Source organism: Lepidochelys kempii, chromosome 9, assembly GCF_965140265.1.
Source record: "Lepidochelys kempii isolate rLepKem1 chromosome 9, rLepKem1.hap2, whole genome shotgun sequence".
Taxonomy (NCBI): Eukaryota; Metazoa; Chordata; order Testudines; family Cheloniidae; genus Lepidochelys; species Lepidochelys kempii.
The window spans coordinates 3,510,971-3,526,548 of NC_133264.1; the positions used below are offsets into that span (position 1 = coordinate 3,510,971).

The 15,578-nt window shown below is 48.6% G+C and overlaps 1 protein-coding gene across 2 annotated transcripts; it reads left to right on the top strand.

Annotated features, from left to right (window-relative positions):
- Positions 1-831: 831 nt before the first annotated feature.
- On the top strand, positions 832-15,217 carry GMNC (geminin coiled-coil domain containing). 2 transcript variants are annotated; one of them, XM_073359025.1, is made up of 5 exons: positions 832-2,204; positions 3,825-4,002; positions 5,913-5,998; positions 8,540-8,656; positions 10,034-15,217. In XM_073359025.1, the coding sequence occupies exons 1-5, from the start codon at positions 2,202-2,204 to the stop codon at positions 10,679-10,681; spliced, it is 1,032 nt and encodes a 343-aa protein (XP_073215126.1). In that variant the 5' UTR covers positions 832-2,201; the 3' UTR covers positions 10,682-15,217. The 2 variants fall into 2 exon arrangements, with proteins under 2 accessions (XP_073215126.1, XP_073215125.1); XM_073359024.1 differs by lacking the exon at positions 832-2,204 and adding an exon at positions 3,003-3,105.
- Positions 15,218-15,578: the final 361 nt, after the last annotated feature.

Below are 15,578 nucleotides of genomic sequence, written 5' to 3' on the forward strand. Positions count from 1 at the left end.
GAGCCCCCTGTGCACAGGGGGGCTGGGCACCAGGGGTCCCCCTACCTCTGCCCCCCCAGCTCTGAGCCCCCTTTGCACGGGGGGGGGGGTGGGCACCAGGGGTCCCCCTACCTCTGCTCCCCAGCTCTGAGCCCCCTGTGCACGGGGGGGGGGTGGGCACCAGGGGTCCCCCTACCTCTGCCCCCCAGCTCTGAGCCCCCTGTGAACGGGGGGGGGTGGGCACAAGGGGTGCCCCCCTTGCACTGCAGGCTGGGCGGAGGGGGGGGGGGCTGGAGCGGCCCGGCCCCGCCCGGGGGAAGGAGGGGGAGGGGCAGGGCACCAGCTGCAGCGGCAGGCGGGGGGAGGGGCGGTGCCAGGACTCTTCCCCCCCCCCGGAGCTGGGCGCACGGTGATGACGTCAACGTGACCTTTCAACTCCCCCGTGTGTGGGTTTTTGGGTTTTTTTTGGGAGGCCCAACATGGCCGCTGTCTCGAGCGGCCTCGGGCCCGGCCTGGGCGGCTCGGCGGGGGCTGGCAGGCTCGCCCGGCTCGGCTCGGCCTGGCCCGGCCCGGCAGGCCGCTGCCGCCCCGCAGCAGCAGGCCCCGGCGCGGCTGGGGGCCGAGCGCTGTCCCGGCGCGGGGGCCCAGGGCGGCCGGCTGGGTGCGGGCCCTGCCCGGGGCTGGGCTGGCCGCCGAGGGGCTGTGCGCAGCGCCGAGCACACGCGGCTGGGGGCCGGGCCGCCCCCCTGGGCCAAGGATCCGCACAAACACCCGCCCGGGGCTGTCCCGGGGCCACGCTGGGGTCCGGCCCCAGCAGCCTGGCCCGGCCCCCCCAGGGACACGCCAGGATCAGGCCCGGGATAAGCGAGGGTCTGCAGTCCGTTGCCCCAGTGAGACCCCTGGGGGGGTCCCTGGGGGGGGGATTAGCAGGCCTCCTTCGCCGTGAGCCGCCCTGCGGAATTGGGGGCAGGGGGATGGCGGACCCGAGCCCTTTTTATCCTGATTATTTCACCCCGAAAGGGGCTGTGATGAGGCATTTCTCCTGAGCTGGCAGCTCGGCTAGAGGAGCGATCTGGGGAAATATGTCGGTCACAAGAGCCTGGGAGGCAAATCGCCCTCCTGGGTGTTCAGTGTCACCGAGCCTGGCTAATGGGCTAGGGGCACCAAGCATCCTCCAGGGGGGAAATGGAAGAACATCCCATATGCCAGCCTGCTCCTACCTCCCCCTTTGGTGGCTGCAGATTGTGTGCCCGGGCAGGTCAGGTTACCCACCTTTTTCATAGATCTTGCCATGGCAGGAGGCAGGATCTTGATCGAACAACTGCTCTGCTATTAACTCATTTCACACCAACCCCTTATCCTATACAAAGACAGACCCAGGAGTGAAGGTTTTTTGTTCCAGAAGACAAGCCTGTTTAGGGATTGTAATCACCATGGAAATTGGATTTCATTTATATTTGTTTATACCCACACGTATGTCTTCGACACTGATACCTATCTACTGTGCAAACCTTTCTGATACACCAGTAAACCTTTCAGTCCCTACCTCGTTTATTTAATACCCAGATTTGTTTCTGGAAGCCCGGGGTCTGGTAGCAGAGCAATTCCCAATAAAATAAGTCATTTAGAAGCTTGACATCACAGCCTCTTCTGTTCTGCAAACCAGGCTTTGCCCCTTGGAGATGTGGATAAAACTGCCTTGAGTCGCCATTGCTGGACCCATAATGAGTAAATCCAAGGAGCATTCTCTTCCCAACCCTGACAAGTTGGATGAGTTGCCTTTGGGTCTTTCTGCTGGGCTTTACAATTGCTAAATAGGGTTAAAAAATAAAACAATACACATCACCAGCTACCTCACCTCTGCTGTGTGTGTGATGCCTTCGTAAACCTGTGTTGTTTTCTTGGAATGACTCTCAGACCCACCAGCTCTGTGTAGCCTACCCATTTCTTTTTCTTTCTTTTTTTCCTCCTTCCTTGTGATGATTTGTGAGACCAGAATGACTTTGATTTCAGCAAGTTTGCTGTTTATTCACGTCACAAGTTTGACAGCTTTACACCAAATCAGATTGCTGGGATTCAAGAAAGCTCTCAGGCGTCACTGGAAGCTCCTTTAGATTAGAACTCGCCTCCCCTGTCTTTTCCCCCTTCAGAGCCAATTAAAGCTCGCTGGGGCTTTAAGAGGAAACGTGCTCCCAAGCCCTGCATCTCCTTCTGCCACTAAAATGGTAAGTGCTCTTTGGATCTCTCTCGACCTGAAGTCAGAGGGGGAAAGCTGGTATTTTGTCTTGAGGGTTTGCAATGTATTTTATGCCCTGTATAAGATTGGTAGTGAGGAAGCTTACCCTGTACCTGGAAACCCATAGCTGTGGGGGCTCATTTTTGAGGATCTAAGCTTTGTCATTGCCTTGCAAAGACTTCTCACTTGCAGCAGGTTTGGCTTATCTGGGGGAGAGCCACACATTTCCAGAAACGAACCCAGACTTTTCCTGATCAGTGGGACCACTGCAAATTTGCAGAGACTGGGCACCGACTGGATGTGATTCTCCTAACTTTGTAAAAAGAAAAGGAGGACTTGTGGCACCTTAGAGACTAACCCATTTATTTGAGCATGAGCTTTCGTGAGCTACAGCTCATCTGATGAAGTGAGCTGTAGCTCACGAAAGCTTCTGCTCAAATAAATGGGTTAGTCTCTAAGGTGCCACAAGTCCTCCTTTTCTTTTTGCGAATACAGACTAACAGGGCTGCTACTCTGAATCCTAACTTTGTGTAGAGGGTTGGAAGACTTTAATAGCCAATGACTCTCAAGATAGGTCTGGATCGCTTGTTCCTTTTAAACAACCTAGTGTTTCCAGGCGAGTGAGTGTCGCTCTCTCACATACCTTTGCTTGGTGCCGTGATGCTGGAGATGGTGAGTGGGCTAGAACTGAGGAGGTGGTGACCCACCGCGAGGGACTTCGAGGTAGCAGCCTAAGGCTGTTTAAAGCCCAGGAGGGAGTGCATTCGCTCTGATTTCTGTCTCTCCTTCAGAGGTGACCCTGCGTGTTAATATGCTGGAGGAAGGGATCGATGGGCGGACAGGGAATCACTCGGCGAACTGGAGGCGAAGCTGTGGATGGGAATATACATGTAGGCTAGTAGGATCGCTGCATCTAGTGACGGTGGTTTGGGCTACACGGCTGGGTCGCACTCCCTCTGCATCCGCAGCAGGCTGCCTGGCGGCTGCGGGCGAACCTTCGCCCTTGGCTGCAGCGTGGGTCTTCCCAAGTGTCAGAGCCCGGGCCCCTTTGAGCCTGGGATATCTGGGGGAGAATCACCCCGGAGGATCAGCGGCTCGGGCGGGAGGAGAGAGCAGAGGGAGACCCCCCAGGGCACGGCCAGCCGCCGTCGCTGCAGTGTCTGGGGAGCTGTGGGTCGGGCGGAGAGGTGGGACGGAGGTTTGACCGAGCTCAGGAGCACAGCAGAGAGCTGGGGGAAAGCCGGGGCAGGTTTGAGGCGCTGACTAAAGATGCTCGCAGCTCATGGTTTTGCCACCTCTAAGCACCTCTCTCCTATCGGGGCCTGGTGGCTGCGACACTGTTTAATCGGAAGCCCCCGGCAGTGGGACCCGGAAAACCCTTCCTCCACCTGGGAGAGGTCTCCTGCCTTTGAGAAGCCAGCGCGTGGCTGAGCCTCTGGCCTCCCTCCTGGTTTAAAACTCGGTTTGACTGCCGGGGATGACCCCAGTGGGACGGGGGATCGAGCCCCAGCCCAGACAGCGGGCTGCTCAGCACTTGGTTTTACACACGCCTCTAATTTCTCCTGTCTCTGCCTTTCCCCCTCCCCGCGCCCTTGTGTTCACTTCACAGAGCACCATTCTCTCTTGCCAAGATCCGTACTTTGTAGGGGGCCCGGGCCACGATTGTCCCTATTCCGACTCAACGTCAGCAGCCAGTGTTGATGTTTCCAAGGAGACTTGGGTTTCTTTCTGGGCTTCTGGTCTCCTGGACGACACCAGCGAGAACCAACAAGAAGGACAGGCCCCGGGTAGGTTCTGCTGCTCCTTGGCCGCCGGGAGCTTGCAGCCGAAGATGCCGGGGTGAATGACTGCGCCAGCCGGAGCGGAGCGGATAACGCTCTCGCTTCTGCGCTGCTGGGGAAGGAAGGGCAGGTCCCCACCTCTGAGCGCTCCCTGGATCGTGCGCCTGGCGGGAGGGGACATGAAGTGCGAGCTGGAGACCGTGCCCCGGCCCGTGCGTAGCGCTCCCGGCTCCGCCGCCCAGAGCTGGGGGCTTTGGCTCAGGAGCACCCTGGAGAGGGGGCGCTGAGCCGCTCCTCCGTGCTCTCCTCCGAGCTCGTTCCCGGAGCCCAGTCGCTTTGCAGCGTTGGGGCAGCGCTCACAGGGGCCGCCCTGGGGCCCGGCCGATCCCCTTCCGCGGGCTGCCCCCTCCCAGCGCGCGGGTGGCGACTCCAGCGCCCTGTCTACACGGCAGCTTCCCCTGGCGCAGCGGGGAAGAGCCGGTCCGGCTTTTGCTGGGGAGCTGCAGCCCCGCGGGGTGGCTAGCGGGGCTGACTCTGCGGGCGGAGCCGGCGGGGACACGGGCCCTCACGGCTACTTCGCAGGCAGCTCCCGGGGCATGTTCTCAAGGTCTCCGCGCAGAACCAGCTTCTGTTTGTCTTTTCCGGAGAGACAGGATCCCCCCAGGTGACGGCACTGGAGGGGGACTCGGGAGATTTCAGTTCCCAGGTCTGCCAGAGACTCCCTGTATGGCCTGGGGCACATCACTGAGTCTCTGGGACCCACATCCTCAAAGGCAGTTCAGTGCCTAACTCCCATGGGAATAATGGGAATTAGGCACCTAAGAGCCTTTGAGGATTTGGGCACCTGTGCCTCCGTTTATGCATCTGTAAAATGGGGATTGCAATCCTTCCTTTCCCCCACCCTTTGTCTATCTGGGTTAGTTAAGCTGCAAGCTCTGTGAGGCAGAGACTGTCTCTCACTCTGTTTTTATACAGCACCTAGCACACTGTGACCCTGATCTCATCTGAGGCCCATGGATGCTACCATAATAAAACCCAATACTACTAATCATTATAATAATTATACACTCTGGGCCATAGTTTTGATTTTAGCAGAGTTGTACAACAAAGGTGGGATTATATGACCATGCTTCCTGCAGACAGGCTTGGGTACTGCACTGCAGTTTTCCCCTGGGGAGGGGGTGAGATAAAGAACAAACCCCAGGTGAGGTTATGATAGTCATGTTGCCTACTGTCCACACCACTGGAAAGCTCTCAGAGCCTACAGTGTTGGGGTGCCGCATGACCCTGTGTAGAATAGAAAGTTCAGTCGGTAGCGCATCAGGCTTTCAATCAGAGAGGTCCTGGTTCGAGGCCCTGCAGTCCCCTCCGTGGCAGGAAGGTTAGCTCGTTTCATCTCTAGCTTCCATGATTACCCATGATCTGAAATGGTGTTGGGAACTCACCTCTCGTACCCAGCACTTTGTATCCATAGATCTCATAGCCCCTTTTGAAGATGGGGGGAAACTGAGATAGAGAGTGAAGTGACTTGCCCAGGTCACAGCAGAGCCCAGAATGGAACCCAGGCGTCCTGAGTCCTAGTACACTGCCCGGGCCACTGGCCTAGGTTGCCTCACAAATAACTTTCCCAAGCTTTGGTTCCTCTTGTAAAGAAGAAGAATTTTAAACAAAGAATAAAGAGCACAAGGAAAAATACCCGCCAGATGCCAAAGGTGTCTTATAACAAACTCGGATGATTTACTAATTTATTATCCGTTTTTAAAGGACCACTCTTTGCTGCTTATCAAGCGGTACAATTTTTCCTTGATTCAAATGAAGTAAACAAGAGGGATTAAAATAAACATGATTGTAATTTTACGCTTGGTTTGGAAAATGTGGTTTTCAGTTTAATCACTTTGATGTCTGTTTTTGTCCAGACCAGTTCTGTGGCTTGGGTTTTACTATTCCAGATGACACGTGGCAAGGAGATCAGCTGTCCTCCCAGCTCTACAGAAACAAACAGGTAACATATCAAACAACTCACGCACTGGAGAATGGAACCTTGATTTACAGCTTTAAAATGTTCTTCCACCCAGCATCCCTAGAATTTCATTTTACAGTTGGCTAAAGCTCTGGGTCAGTAGGTTGTGTTCATAAATCTGTTTCTCTGTGCAGTGAGTATGGAAAACATTGGCAGCCTGAAATCTTCTATTTTTCCTCCTTCCTTATGTTGATTTGTGAAACTAGAATTACTTCAATTAGCAGCAGCGTTGCTGTCTGCCCATGTCACAAGTCCAGCAGCTTCATACCTGATCAGATTGCTGGCTTCCACCAAAAGAGCAGAGGCATCACTGGGAACTGCTTTAGGGTCTGAGGCTGCAAAGACTTACACTCGCACGTAAGGTTGCTCACATGACTAGTTCTGTGGACTGCAGTGGGGGGACCCACTTGAGCAAAGTTAGTCGCATGCATGAGTCTTCGCAGGCTCAAGCACCAAGATTAGATGTCCTCTCTAGAGCTCTTTTCCCTTTTCCATGAGTGCTAATAAGCAGCAGGAGAGCCAGTGAACTCTCCAAGCTAAGTGGTTCCCATTGTAGCTGCTTGTACCTAGCTCAATATTTAGATCACAACAGAGTGACCCTGAACCAAAACACTTGGGGTGGCATCTTGGCCCCACTGAAGTCAATGGAAGTTTGGCCATTGACTTCAATGCAGCCAGGATTTCACCCTAGGTCCAAATAGCCAAAAACTTCCTTTTCTTGCCCATTATCTGTCTTGTCTATCTAGAACATAATCTCTTTTGGGGAGAGATGTCTGCCACTGTATATATGTGCTGGACATGGTACAGTGGGGCTCTAACTTCATTTGAGGCTTGTAGGGTATGCCTGTTTTGCAGCAGGGAGCGAGCCTCCAGCCTGGGGAGACAGATTCATGCCAGCTCTCCTTGGCCTAGCACACTAAAATTAGCAGTGTGAACTGTTGCATCGTGGGCAGCAGTGAAGAATATAAGAACAGCCACACGGGATCAGACCAAAGGACCATCCTGATCAGTGGGCTGGGGCACATGTCTTACGAAGAGAGGCTGAGGGAACTGGGGTTATTTAGTCTGCAGAAGAGAAGAGTGAGGGGGGTTTTGATAGCAGCCTTCAACTACCTGAAGGGGGGTTCCAAAGAGGATGGAGCTCGGCTGTTCTCAGTGGTGGCAGATGACAGAACAAGGAGCAATGGTCTCAAGTTGCAGCAGGGGAGGTCTAGGTTGGACACTAGGATTCACTGTTTCACTAGGAGGATGGTGAAGCACTGGAACAGGTTCCCTAGGAGGTGGTGGAATCTCCTTCCTTAGAAGTTTTTAAGATCAGGCTTGACAAAGCCCTGGCTGGGATGATTTAGTTAGTGTTGGTCCTGCTTTGAGCAGGGGATTGGACTAGATGACCTCCTGAAGTCTCTTCCAACTCTAAGATTCTATGATCTTTCCCAATATCCTGTCTTCGACAGTGGCCAATGCCAGGTGCCCCAGAGAGAATGAACAGAACAGGTAATCATCAAGTGATCCATATCCCTGTTGCTCATTCCCAACTTCTGGCAAACAGGCTAAGGACACCATCGCTGTCCATCCTGGCTAATAGCCATTGATGGACCTATCCTCCATGAACTTATCTAGTTCTTTTTTGAACCCTGTTATAGTCTTGGCCTTCACAACATCCTCTGGCAAGGAGTTCCACGGGTTGTGTAAAGAAATACTCCCTTTTATTTGTTTTAAACCTGCTGCCTTTTAATTTGGTGACCCCTAGTTCTTGTGTTATGAGAAGGAGTAAAGAACACTTCCTTATTTACTTTCTCCACACCAGTCACGATTTTATAGACCTCTATCATATCCCCCCCATATCCTAGCTGAAAAATCCCAATTTTATTAATCTCTCCTCATACGGAAGCTGTTCCATACCCCTAATCATTTTTGTTGCCCTTTTCTGAACCTTTTCCAATTCCGATAGTCTTTTTTGAGATGGGTGACCATATCTGCACGCAGTATTCAAGATGTGAGCATGCCATGGATTTATATACAGCTCAATCCTCTAATTTAAATAATGACACCTGGATTTAAATTTTTCAGCCTGCACCCATGTCTAGTTTATAATCTGCTCTCTCGCCCCTCCTTTTCTCTCTAGCCACATCTAGGTTAGTGAGCTAGGGATCCAGAGGGAAGCTTAAGTGCTCTTTGAAACGTAGAAGGAAGAAAACTGACAGCATTGTGAGTGAGAAAATCTCTGTGTATTTAAAGGGCTGTTTGCAGTTCATTTCCCTGCAGACCTCTATTATTCCTCTGCGGTTACAATTTTTCAAAATAATCTCTTCAAACATTTGCTAAAGAATAGGAGAAGTCAAATTTGAGACGTGAACAGTCATGCCACTTATCTTTACAGGGACAAGGGGTTCTTGAGGATTGAATTCACAAAGCAAACACCAAAATCATCACATCCCGCCAGGCCATAGAGCAGGGAATTTATCAGGTTACAGAGTCAAGAGAGCTAAGAAACGTCTATTCATCGATATCTGTATTTCACAGCTTCAAGACACCTTGCTACAGAAGGAAGAGGAACTTGCCAGGTTACATGAAGAAAATAACAACCTCCGACAATACCTGAATTCTGCCGTGGTTCAGTGTTTGGAAGACAAGGCAAAGGTACCGTGTTCAAACCTGCCATGAAAAAGTGTGTCTGTGAGAGAGAAGAGAATGAAGCATTTAGGTGAAATGCCTAAAACGCAAATGCAAATAAACAGGTGTAAAAGGCCACATTGTGGGGAGGTAGCGTGCAAGAGGAAAGGCCCCTCTAACGCTCACCAGATTGGTGACCATGCACTAACCGATAGTGTGTGTCGTCGTGGTCGGCCTTGCCTATGTAGACAGGGTTAAGCCATGTGACAGCCCTGATCTTTAGCATTTATAGCTGATTTGGTTGATGATGCTTTGTGAGAGAGGTTTATAAGAAGCAATGGACTAACCCTAATCCCCTCAAACCGATGACCAGAACTCATTACACTGAAAGGATACCAAAAAGTAAGGCATTTAGCATTTATCAGCTTCGGAGTCAATAAAGCAGCTGTTCAGAGAGCAGAAGCACAAACCTGGGATTGGGTAACGGGGGGCATTCTGTTCTCAGCTCTGCTGCTGACTTGCCCTTGTCCTTGGGCAAGTCACTTAGCTTTTGGTGCCTCGGCCCCACCAGTTGCAGAATGAGAATGCTAATAGCTTAGCGGCCACCCTGGGGCCATCGTGGGGGTTAATAAATATTTGTCAGGCTCTTTGGGATGCTGAGATTGACGGTGCTATGGAGGGGCTGAGCATTGTCGCTAAGGATGGGCTCACTCCTTACTCAGGCAAAGTAAGTGGTACCACAGGGCATGTGGCATGAGTGAAAACTGAGATCCTTGACAGAGGATGTCAAAAGGATAAGTGCAGAGGGAGTCTCTGAGATGCTCTCCTCACCTGAATTGCCCTAAGGGTGTGAGGGCTTGCCCCTTCAACCCATCCCCCTCCCCACTTGCCCCCACACACAGTGGATCCCAGGGCTATCTGCGCCGAGGCTCGCTCTGTGCTCCCCAGCCCACCTCCTACTCACTGGGAACCATGGGAGGCATATGCATGTTCCCCTCCCACCCAGCCCTGGATCTCTGGAATCAGCATATCATGGGAGGTGACTGAGCCCCCGGGGCCAGATCAGATCCTGCTGGCAGCGTCGGTGTTGAGGACGGCTATACAGTGCAGGAGCTTTCATTTCATGGCTTACTGAGAGAAAAAGCAAACAAAGCTCCGGCTATGTTGACACTGTCGTATTCTTATCTCGTAGGAGTTTGGGCTGTTTCCAGAGACTGTACAGCACAAAATAATTAGTGCCATCCGCGTTTGCTAACTGAAAATGAGCTCCGGGTAAACTGTGTGCTTTATAAGAACGATGTTAGGCACCTGTTCAGATAAAGTCTGTGGCCAGAAACATGTTGCTTCTGGGGCTCTGGAGGATCAGCTTTTAATCTGCATGCTATTCCCTGTTCTCTTGTATAGAAACTACTGCTGCACAGTGGCCAGAAGAAACACGCAATTCTCAAAAGTGGCAAGAGGAAATTTAAAGAGGACAGTTACCTGGCCCCTCGAGAGACTCCTAACCCCTCAAAAGCCAGGAGGAACCTACTCAGTGATTTTACTGCCTGCGAAGAACAAGCTACTCCGCCTGTGGATACCTGGGTACTGCAAACCCTGGGACTAAAAGATATCAACACTATCGATGAGTCTTTATCAGCTAACTACAGTGCCCTGTCCTCTGAGCTTGGAAAAAGCTCATGCTGCCAGAGCCATGGAGAGGCAATGGACTACTGTAATGATGAGGACCCAATAGCTGCTTATGGCTGTGATCAGATGACTCCTATAACCAGCACTGCCAGCCCTGGGAAGCAGGATTTACCCTACATCCAGCCACTTTCTTCAGCACCATATGCTTCCTTGACCCTGCCCAGCGATGCCCCTTTCCCACCTTACGGATTGCCTTACTTCGCCAATGACGTGTCACCAAACAAAACCGATGTGGCCTTTACAACCTCCCTGAGCCCCCACCGCAACGTCAAAACACACACCTTCCACCAGGGACAGGTCTTCGTGCGCCGAGAGGAGGACGGAGGCTGGAAATTCACCTGGGTCCCCAAGCAATCCGAGTGACTCCCCCTTGCCCCCACTTCTGAGCACTGCCATCAGTGACATGTTTACAAACATTTACAACTGCAGAAACCTTTCTTGCACTTAAGATTGATGCTGAGAACAGAAGCAACATCCCCTACAGGCTGTTATCTCATGCTCTCTGAAATGCTACATTATATCATCCACCCATTCACCTCCGGACGCTCCTAATTCTTGCAGGAATGGCTCCAGATTGCCTTTGGAAATGTATCCGCGCAGGGCCAGATGTAAAACTAGCCCCCCATTCATTTCAGCTCTCTCCACATCTGTGAGACCACCTACCACCACTTATTCACAACCCCTCCGCCACCAGCCAGCTTCTGCCATCTTGTACCTTCCTGGCTGAAATGTACCCAACCATTCCTGTTTCTGACACTCTGGTGACCACCCCTACCCGGACTGGGAAGCCAGGAGCTGGAGCAAGGTTTTTGGGAGACAGTTAAGGAGCAGCATCTCTGCCACAGCCCTTTTGTGCCGGCATCCTAGGGGACCACAGCCAGAGAATGAAGGCTGGTTTTCTGGCTGTTAGATCAGTGATGTTCTGGAGAGTGGAGCCCCAGTGGCTGCATAAATTGCATAGGAGGAAAGCAATTGCTGATCTGTTGTCCTTTAATGTAATGCTTGGTTGGTGTACATATAGTCACTTACGGCTGTCGTTTTTTGAGGCGTCCTCAAAATGAGCAGGATTTGCTCCTATTGCCTGCAGGTTGCCTTGTAAGTGCCAAGCAACACGTCAATTCTAATGGGTTTTCTGCGCTAACCAAGCAGCCAGCACATTTACCGCATGATGCTTTTCAAAGCTATTTCCCTGGTGAGACAGCTGTAGCTGGACATGCGTTAGTGCTATCTCTGGAAATACAGACGATGAGTCAAGCCCTCAGCAGCTGTCAATTGGTGTAACTCCACTGACGTCACCAACAGAGGGTCCGGCCCAATATATTGGCAGGAGAAGTTTTATATAGTGTGGAAAAAAATATATTTGGTGCCTTACTAGCCACCACGAAAGATACATTCTCTTCCACTCACAATATTGTCTTGGCCCCACCACTGATTCACGTGCTGTCTGGTACTGAGTCACTTCCAGGGACATTCCTTGGGTTGTCTTCAATATTGTGCTATGGGCTAGGGGAAACTCTTACTCATGAGAGCAGCCCTTATCACACTCAGTTTCTGCGGCTTTCACAGGGCTACTGTGGACAGTAAAAGCCACGCTTGTGAAGTCTGGCAGTTGCTTTCCATTCCAGAAAATGCCATGTAGACCGTTCAGTTCTGGTTTCCTTTGAGGGTGTGCGGGGATCCAACTTTACACAAGAGCAACACTGGCCAGAATGTTGGTTTACGGAAATTGCTGTTGGTAATGACAGAATTGGGCTTTTCTAGTACACTTGCTCTGCGGATTGTATCCCTCAATTAAGGGGTAGTATCATTGAGTGATTAAAGTAGTTGATCGCAAACCACATCCCATTCGAGGTTCTACCACTCACATATCTCCCAGGGTTGTGAGGCTAAATACATCACTTTCTTGAAAGCGCATTCAAACCCTTGGGTTCAGTGTGCTAGTCAACTGCACCATGCTTTTATTAAACTAACAACAAAATGAAGTCAACGTACAGGAAGTCAACTTACCAACCACACATTTTATGTGACCCTTATTTGCTAATTTACCCCCCTTTGACTTTTTGATACTTAAATATTGGTAGCATTGAAAACCAAGGGACCAGTCTGGCAATCCTGGCTCTCATTATTTGTCCTATTGACCTCAGTGCAACTGTTGTCCTTGTGTGAGTAAAGGTCCTCCAGTTGCTTATTTTAATATAAAATTTAGATACAACTTTATTTTGATGAGGATTAAAATCCATTTTCTATTCAAAATATTCGCTTGTGCCTTAGAATCTCAGTATTTTAGCTTTTGATTCAGGAGCTAAACTAATTCCTCCCATGGTATTTAAATCAACAAGCAAATCTCTATTTGTTCGTAACTTATTTTAAAATAATAAGGCAGGCTTTCCGTGCATAGAATCAACAGTTTAAATGCTTGCATTGGAGGGAACATAAATTAATTAATGTTTAACCCAGTGCAATAATTCACACAAATTAAACCCCAGGAGTTTGATGCTGTTTCCATTGAAGCCACTGGAGGTTTTGCCAGCTTCAGCAAGAGCAGGATCCAGGCTACTGTTGTTCTGTAGCAATGTAATTTGCTGCTTAGGTATATTTTAAATAAAAGCAGAAAAGTTGTTCCTGGTAAAAATAAGTCCTCCTTTCTTTTCTTTTCTTTTCTTTTTTTTTTTTTCATAAGCAAACCATTAGCCAGCTCTAGCCCAAACTGTATAGGATGATGTTGAAGAAAAGTACAGATAGGGTGATGTTTTGTACAGTTAAGGTTACTGTTGTACAGAGTGTAGACAATTCATTGCTTAATTCCCTTTTCTTAACATGAAATGTTTTTGTGTGTGTGTATGCTGAATACCATGCTCAAAATAATTAGACAATGTGACCATAGGATTAATCCTCAAGCTAGCTGAACATTTCTTATATATTTCAAAGCAACTACACAATGTGAGTACAGAGTGCAATTCTATTGCATGACTTTTAGTGCTGTTGAATTGAGTGCCTTTTACAACATTAAAAAACCAAGAGCTTTTTAATCCTAAAATTGATTTTTAACCCTAATGAATTAAAAATGAGCGATTAAGTCATCCTCTCTGTTTAATATCTTTCGTTGATATTTATAGATCACATGCTTCTTGGAGCAAAAGCCTTATTTTCCTCTGTTATTTACTATACACCATTGGGGTGGAATTCACCCCCTTTAGAGTTCTAGCATGAAGTCTATGCAGCACTTAAGTCCCAACTAAACCCTCAAAATAGAGTTTAAATGAAACTTAATTGGTGCCTAGACCTTTGCCAGCCCTCTGATCAGGGATGAATTTCACCCTTCTCATTTAACAAATAAATTATAGAGCTGAGTGAATAATTCAGAATGAATAATTTATCCAGTTTATCCAATTTTTCCTGCAGTTTTGTCAGTTTTATTCCGCACAATGTTTTAACTCTATGGTTTCCCACAGATTGTTCTTTAAGTATTTACTGTTTGAGGTCACTTTCGGTAGCTGGGACTGTCCAGATTAAGTCACAAGGCATTGCTTCTGTTCCATGATTGGTGAAAATACATGCACGTGCAAATTTAAGAGTGTGCTTTGGGCAAATGTTGCAGCATGTGACTTTGAAATTTGCTCTTTGCAACCACTTACGTTAATTAAATTTAATGACACGAATGTTCACATATAGCAAACACAAAATGATGATAAGAATTTAAGATAATATTCCTGAAATATTTTTATTTGCAATATTCATTTAGTTCTCACACAAAAACAGATGACATTTCCTCTAGAAATTGCATCAGCAGTTGAGTTTGGATTTACCATGACACCAAGAGCACTAATTAAAAAAGAAGTCTTTCTTCCTTAGTTGGCTTACTACTTTTCCACTGTAAGAAAGTTAATCATGATGCCAAACTTAAGGAACATCTGTCTTTTACTGTTCCTTTCAAAAATTATATATTTCCCCAAGGGCCCAATCCTGCTCTCATTGACTTAATCAAGAACAGGTTCAATATTAAAGTGTGATTTTTGGTTACACATTGTTCCTATTGTGATAAAATTGATGGTTTATGGTGGTCTAGTAAATAGAGGCCTGGACTGGGATTACTCAAGAGATTTGGGTTCAGTCCCTGGCTGACCTATATGCTTACTATGTGACCTTGGGCAAGTCATTTAATCTACCCCATTTCTCCATTCCCCATCTGTAAAATGGGGCTAGTCTTTCCCTAACACACTAGGTTGTGAGTTTCAAAAGCAAATCAAGCAGTTAGTGCAAGGGAGTAGGAATTGGAAGTTCTGGATTCTGGCTTTGAGTCACTTACCCTTGTGCCTCTGCTATTACTGGTCCCAATTTAAAGGGACCAGTTCTTATCAAACTGAATAGAAATTGGGACACTAGCTGCTGTACACTACGGGGGAAATTTGCTGTAATGCTAACTGCCAAGGGCCAGCAGTCCCAGATACCACTTAAATTCTGGTTCAGCCCTTGAAATGGGGTTTGGTTAAGTGAGACTTAACTGCTCCAGAAGCACTGGCTGCTGGCCCTTTGTGTAGGGGTGAATTTTACCCACTGTAAATATCCATCTTGTATTAACATATTTGTTTTATTTTTTTATCCGAAGGCGGGTTTTTTTCATTATGTGAATGTAACCGATGCCAGCTGCACATTTTAAACCCAATCTGTGTCTTTAGAAATGTGTGATAATATAAACGGCAATTAATTTAACACTTAATATTTAGATGTTTATGATTTGTGTGTATGTGTGTGATTGAAAAGAGGTTCTAATTATATGTAAGAGTCAATTTTATTCGCATCAATAAGTTATGTCTAATAAAACCTGAAATAACCCTTGGGTGCTGTAAATCTCTCTCCTCCCAGTTCCCCATGAACCATCATTTATATACTGTAGGTTAAAATTCACCCCTGTGACAGAACAGTGACTATGCACTTAAGGCCAATTTAAGTGGCACAGAAGCCTCATGCTGGCCCACAGTAAGTGCTGACTCACAGTCAGTGAATTTGTGCTCCTGCACAATATGTGCACAAAAAATTGTGCTCACCCACAAGAATTGTGACAATTATAAGTACACTTATTTAAGATCTAGCTCTGCAACCTTCCATTGACATTATTATAATAAAAATAGAGATCTCTGTGTAAGAAAACCACCAGGCGAAGGGATTATTGAAAGACTCTCCTGATATACTTCAGCTACATAAGGATATGGTGTTCGTTGATATCATGTTTATGGTCCACACCTACAGCACCCAACCTCCA